The sequence below is a fragment of the Bipolaris sorokiniana genome, assembly GCF_000338995.1.
Source record: "Bipolaris sorokiniana ND90Pr unplaced genomic scaffold COCSAscaffold_28, whole genome shotgun sequence".
NCBI lineage: Eukaryota > Fungi > Ascomycota > Dothideomycetes > Pleosporales > Pleosporaceae > Bipolaris > Bipolaris sorokiniana.
In genome coordinates this window covers 6266-12204 of record NW_006911922.1, presented here as the reverse complement: position 1 = coordinate 12204, position 5939 = coordinate 6266, and the positions used below count along the sequence as shown (strand labels likewise).

The following is a 5939-nucleotide window of genomic DNA, read 5'->3' as shown; positions in this document are numbered from 1 at the left end:
CCACGTGATCGCGCAACAAGCCTACGCGTTGCTTCAAGAGTCGTACATGGGACCAGACGAATCACCGCCGCCACTAGGTCATAACTGGGCGCGACGCTGGCTACAGAGGCATCAAAAGTACCGCCGCGTTAGGAGCAAGCCGATGGAAGTACAGCGTATGCTGGCGCAACAGCCTGACGCGTTACGCCAGTGGTTCGAGCAGCTTCAAGCTACTATAGAGCAGCTTGGCGTACAACCTGACGATATGTACAATATGGATGAGACTGGTTGTCGGATTGGCGTTGCAAGCAGCCAGTATGTATACAGTGTTGGCGGCCGGCAAGTCTTTGTTGCCCACGCCAATAACCGCGAGCTTATTACTCTTGTTGAATGCGTCTGTTCTACTGGCTTTGCAATTGAGCCAATGGTTATTATTAAAGCGGCAACGATTATGGAGCAGTGGGTAGTTGATCTGCCTGATAACTACCTTATTGCAATCTCAGAGAGTGGCTATAGCAACGATCAGCTTGCGCTTGCCTGGTTGAAGCACTTTGATCGCCGGACGAAGCAGCGGTCTACTGGCGCATGGCGGTTACTACTAGTAGACGGACACGGCTCTCACTCAACTAGAGAGTTTATCGAATACGCTGAGCAGTAGTATATACAGCTCTTTGCGCTGCCACCGCACACTACACACCTCCTCCAACCGCTTGACGTTGGCTGCTTTCAACCACTCAAGTGGTACCACGGCCGCTGCTTAGAGTGGGCGTCTCGCACTGGCTCAAAAGATATTAACAAGGCAGACTTTCTAGCGACTCTTGCTGAGATCCGGCGTCTTACCTTCACGCGCACTACTATACAGAGCGGCTGGCGGCGAACCGGTCTTGCTCCATGGAAGCCAGAGCTTGTACTTGACCAGTTGCAGCTGTTCGACACGGACAGCGAGTACGAGCGCGCTACACCACCACCAGCTCAGTTGTGACAGACGACACCATACATACAAAGCTCTTCGCCGTCTTTAGGCTCATCACCGTCATGCCTACTACCGCTACAGCGCTTCACACAAGTTCGGATAGCGCTACAGGGTGAGCAATTGAGCGCGCGCCGACGACGACGGCGCGCGCAAGGAGAGCGCGATGAGCTTGACTGGGACACAACACCAGAGCCAGAGAACCCACGACCTGGCGACGCTGCATGGGTTACACCAAAAACCATTCGCCAGATTCAAGCGCAAGAGTCCTTCGTCTACACTGTGCTTCGTGAGCACCTCCCACGCGACGTCGCTGCCAGCGTTATTAAACACCAACGTGGTGTCTCAGCAATTGCGCGCATCGCAGAGGGCTTACAGCGCGAGCTACACCATACAGAGGCAGTGCAACTTGCTAAAGGCGAGCGCCGTCGTCGTAAACGCCGTGCTCTTGAAGCAGGTGGTGGACCTATCTACTCACAAGACGCGCGCTTAATAGTACAACGCCGCCAGGTTAATGACGTCGCCCGCTTACAACAAGAGCTTGCTGCAAGATCACTTCGTGAGGTAACAACTATTGCTAATAAATGGAAGCGTATACGGCCTACAATACAGAATCAGGGCAAGAAATACCTTAAGCGCGCAGCTAGTGGCGTTATAATAATGTGTGATATTACGCGCTGGCAGTACGCTATTAACAACTATAATTATAACACTAAGGCGCAATATAAACTACAACGCATACAAGAGGATCGAAGCGTTAAGTATAACGAGAGCGTACTCACAACTGATAATACAGAGGCAGCAGAAGTAGCTGCGGCGGTCCGCTACCAAGTCTGCCCATACCGGCTGCTCTGCCAGCTCTCTCAACACCAGGATGACAGCAGCGATGATAATCCAGCAAATGAGGAAGACGAGCTACTATATTCATACCAAAGCGATTCTCCTTGCCCAAAAATTGAGTCGCAACAGTCACTTTTGAGCTCAACAATACTAGATAAGATAGCTAGCTGCGTAGGCAGTAGTGACTATGATCGCGACTACAACAGCGACGTATATAGTGGCTGTAGTCAAAATGACTAGAGAGCGTCTTACAATATAGCTTCAAGAACTAGCAAATCATTCTATCTAAAATTCCATATAAATACACCAAAATTTGCGACTAAAGTATTTTATTGCCCTTGGGGTGGGCATTTCCCTTGGGGTGGGAGGCCCGTGCAACGCGCGGGCAATTTCTTGAAATTTTCGGAACGAACCATTGGGCCCGAGTAGGTATAGCCAAGATATTTTCACATTTTAAGCGTTGATTCATCATACGACTGTGCTTCTTATCGGCGTCTCACCAAGCACATCATGTTTTTCGACGTGTAAACAACTACCAAGGCGGTTTTGTGGCAATTGAAACCGACATGGAATAGTATGTCGGAAGAGAGACATAGAAACAGGGATATCATTGCATTCTCATGTACTCGCAGTTTTCAGTTCTCGCAAGCAATATATCTTTCATCCCGTGCCAAGCATCTCTCACTTGATAGTCTTACCCGAGTAGCGCTAGCTCTTATCAGCAATGCCTCCTTCATCCCCGAACGTTCCCAATCAATCAAAATCCAACGCTTATAGAGCCTAGGATTTTCTGGGTAAGTTTTGAATGAGCAAGACGATGGATTGCTTGGGATAGAACCTAAGCAGTGCAGAAATTGCAAGTGCATCAGCGTGTAGGAATGTACTCGATGAGCCTACAAGAGGAGATAGGATCTACTATTAACCAATCGAGCTCTGCGGGCGTACTGAGAAGACCCTTTCCTCAAACACCCTAGCCCGTATTAGCCAAGAAGCTGCTATGGACAGCCGATCAAATCAACAAGCCAGCCCGTCTACGGTTGGTTGGACGTAACGTCTGTCTCAAAGGGACAGAAAACCCAGTGTACCAAAATGTCAAGATGGCCTTGTGATTAACCCACAGTACCGCCAAGTACTCTAGGTGCAACAGGCTCAGTGGCTTGCTGCAGAGGCAGAAAGAGTGGTAACAGGCTGGGCAGATGGAGGGTTGTTAGCGACGTCAGCCCGCGCCGCCGACGTGTACGAAGCGTCACGTCCAAGAGCACACTTGCACTTCATGCAAAGCCAGATAATGAGTTATTGTTGCACGCGGAGATGCGGTCAAAATCGTTGCATATTATCTTTGGTACTATCTTCATCTATCTGTGGTGTATAGCCATTGCTTTTTTCTTATTGAGGGGGTGCATCCCTATTGCCGTGGCAGTGGCTTGTTACTTCGGCTCAGCTGAAGTTGTTGTTGCTTCTGTGGCCTTGCTAGGCGATCATCAACCTATCCTAAAGATGTGCGCTGTCGCGATGCTGTCGTCTCCATAAAATATGCGCTAAACCAGATTAGAAAGGTCACTTTCACTAGCACTAGCGCGTGGAACAAATAGTCCCATATCTCGCTAGCCCCTCCCCAGACCGGCAGTAATCACCGGTGTTTAGTCTCATAAAAAACATGCTTGGTAAATCACGCTATTGCAGATTTTCCGTCCCACGGCATAGTAAGTCGGGAGGTGAGTAGCTGCATTTACGCCATATAGTGTTGCCCGCTTATGCAACTTTGTGCATTGCATGGTTCTAGCTTGATGATTACTACTTAGATAGGTATAGTTACACTACAAACCGCACTTTTTTTTCCAACTAAAGTACCTCGTACCCTGACTTCCGAAGACATCCGTAAGGTCTAACACTCATCGGTTGCATTGCAGCGGGCGGCCAGGTGGCGGCGGAGTGGCCTGGAACAAACCAACCGCGACCGCTGACTACACTTCGGGTAGTGCTAGGAATGTTACACCCGCTTGCACAATCGGCTTCCGGTCTGCGTAATACAAAGAGCATTCAGCTTACAGGGGTCAGGCTTCGCTTAGTATAGTCTAGCTCCCATTCGACTTAGCCTTGACAAGGATGCTGCTAAAAGTAACCCGAGCAGCAGTCAGCTCACTAATACTAAGTCCCAGTTTTGATAAAGTCGTATTAAGTGCACAGTAAAGAGCATGGTAGCAAGGAAAGCGATAGCGCTGTCTTCAAGATGGCCATTAGAGCGATTGACTACTATACGCTGCATCGTGATTTAGTTAATAAGCTCCTATCCCTCTACGTTGTCGCTAGCATACCTGCCGAGGCTACGTCAGATGAGGAATAGGCTATAGTAAGCGAAACTAGATCCTTGCAGGCTAAATGTTGCGTGTGCTACGCAGACCGGAAGCCGATTGTGCAAGCGGGTGTACTGTATGTAGCACTCGCATCTAATCACCTTCTTGCGGTGTTTTTCGCGGTGTTTCTTGCGGTTTTTCTTGCGGTTTTTCTTGCGGTTTTTCTTGCGGTTTTTCTTGCGGTGAGACGTAAGCTTCGAGAGTTTCCGGAAGATCCGTAACTTCGCTTCGCGTAGGGAAGATCGCTGCGACAATAGATTATGCGCAAGGGTTGCAGTCATGCAAGTTTGAACACAGTGAGCTAGGAGTCGCAGCACTCGAAGCCTGCGCCTCTAGCCTCGTGATCAGCGGTAACATGGCAGAATCACTTGCACACACCGTCAAGTGTTCTGCGACAAGCGAAGCAGTGAGAGAAGGGATCTGATACAGTGAGGAAGGCTAGTTCTATTGCGCTCATGTTGTAGACGCAGAGAGTAAGAGGACGGGGCTTGACGTGGTAGTCAAAGTAACGTAAGGCGCGATGAAGAAAGAAATGGTGGATGGGATTTTTTGGTGGTAGCTACGCCAGTGAGTGGCATGGCCAAGAAACCCGATCTTGCCAAGGTTGTCTCGCTCGGTATTCTTAGTCACCGAACCAGGTAACTAAGTGCCCTAGATACAGCGCGCATCGGATGCTTAAAACAGCATCTAACAGAACGCCGGAAGAGGATGTAGGAAGAGGGTATCGGAAGAGGGATGCTTGCAAAGAGATACTATTTAGTTGACCTCACGGGAAGAGGCTGGACTCATCACCAATAACCAAGCTACCTGGGAGTAGTTAGTTAGGGAAGGGCCTTTCATCGGAGATTACATCCTATTTTGAGAAGCCCCATTTAACAAACAATAGAGTTAATAAGCTAGCTAGCCTGATGTTGATCGAATGCAGCACTTGATAAATCATGTAGTGATGGCCTCCCCGTCCGCCTGTTGACGCTCATAGTGACATTGGAGCCAACTAGTTACTGTTCCTGCAGGCGACTTGGTTTACCGCTCAGCCTCGATAAGTCAAGACAATTCGATAAAATAAGTACACTTTAATCCAAAGATCGCTTCTAATTAGCATAACAATCATGTGGAAACGTAGCACCTTGGAGCATAAAGACATGCTAGCATTGACTGCATACCTAACGTCTAGTTTCTGATACAGTCATTAGCGATTGCAGCTTCACCCCTAGATACCCGTAGCGGCACAACAGCTTTGAGTTATTCCATCTTCAATACATGGCTTAGCGCTAGATATCCGCTGCAGAACAATCGATGTGATCGGTCGCTCCTCGATCTAATGATGATTGGACTTATTGAATGCTGCCTGCAGAAGTGAGGCTGCAGACTAATGTCGATATAACGTGGGTGCGAAATGATGATCTGTCAAGCTTGGTTGAAATCGAACTCAGCATTTTATAGTAGCGCGTTAGAGAGTTGTACTCGTCTCCAACAGATAGTTCTACAACAATACTCAAACTTTCCATGCTTCTGACTATACTTAACGTTGGGGGTTGCTGTGTCAAGGCTAGTCTTATCCTACATCGACAACAGCACGGTTCTACGTCACAAAAGCTAGCGGCACTTTGGGGAGAGAATGGGTCAGGTTATTTAGGTTAGACATCCGGGGATCCTGCAATGTCGCAGGAGGGAGATGGTGGCCACATCGTCCGCGCTAACACAGTAACTAACACAGTTCCAAGGTCTCAACAGCGCTAGATCTACAGGGAGGCATGGCTTACGGACCCCAGCTGTTAATATCGATAAAATGTCAT

General features: G+C 48.7%; 1 protein-coding gene across 1 annotated transcript; it reads left to right on the top strand.

The window, feature by feature from the left end:
- Positions 1-157: 157 nt before the first annotated feature.
- COCSADRAFT_104461 (uncharacterized protein) lies at positions 158-637 on the top strand (the record flags this gene model as incomplete). Its single annotated transcript, XM_007707908.1, has 1 exon — positions 158-637. One exon carries the CDS (start codon positions 158-160, stop codon positions 635-637), a length of 480 nt encoding a protein of 159 aa, XP_007706098.1.
- Positions 638-5939: the final 5302 nt, after the last annotated feature.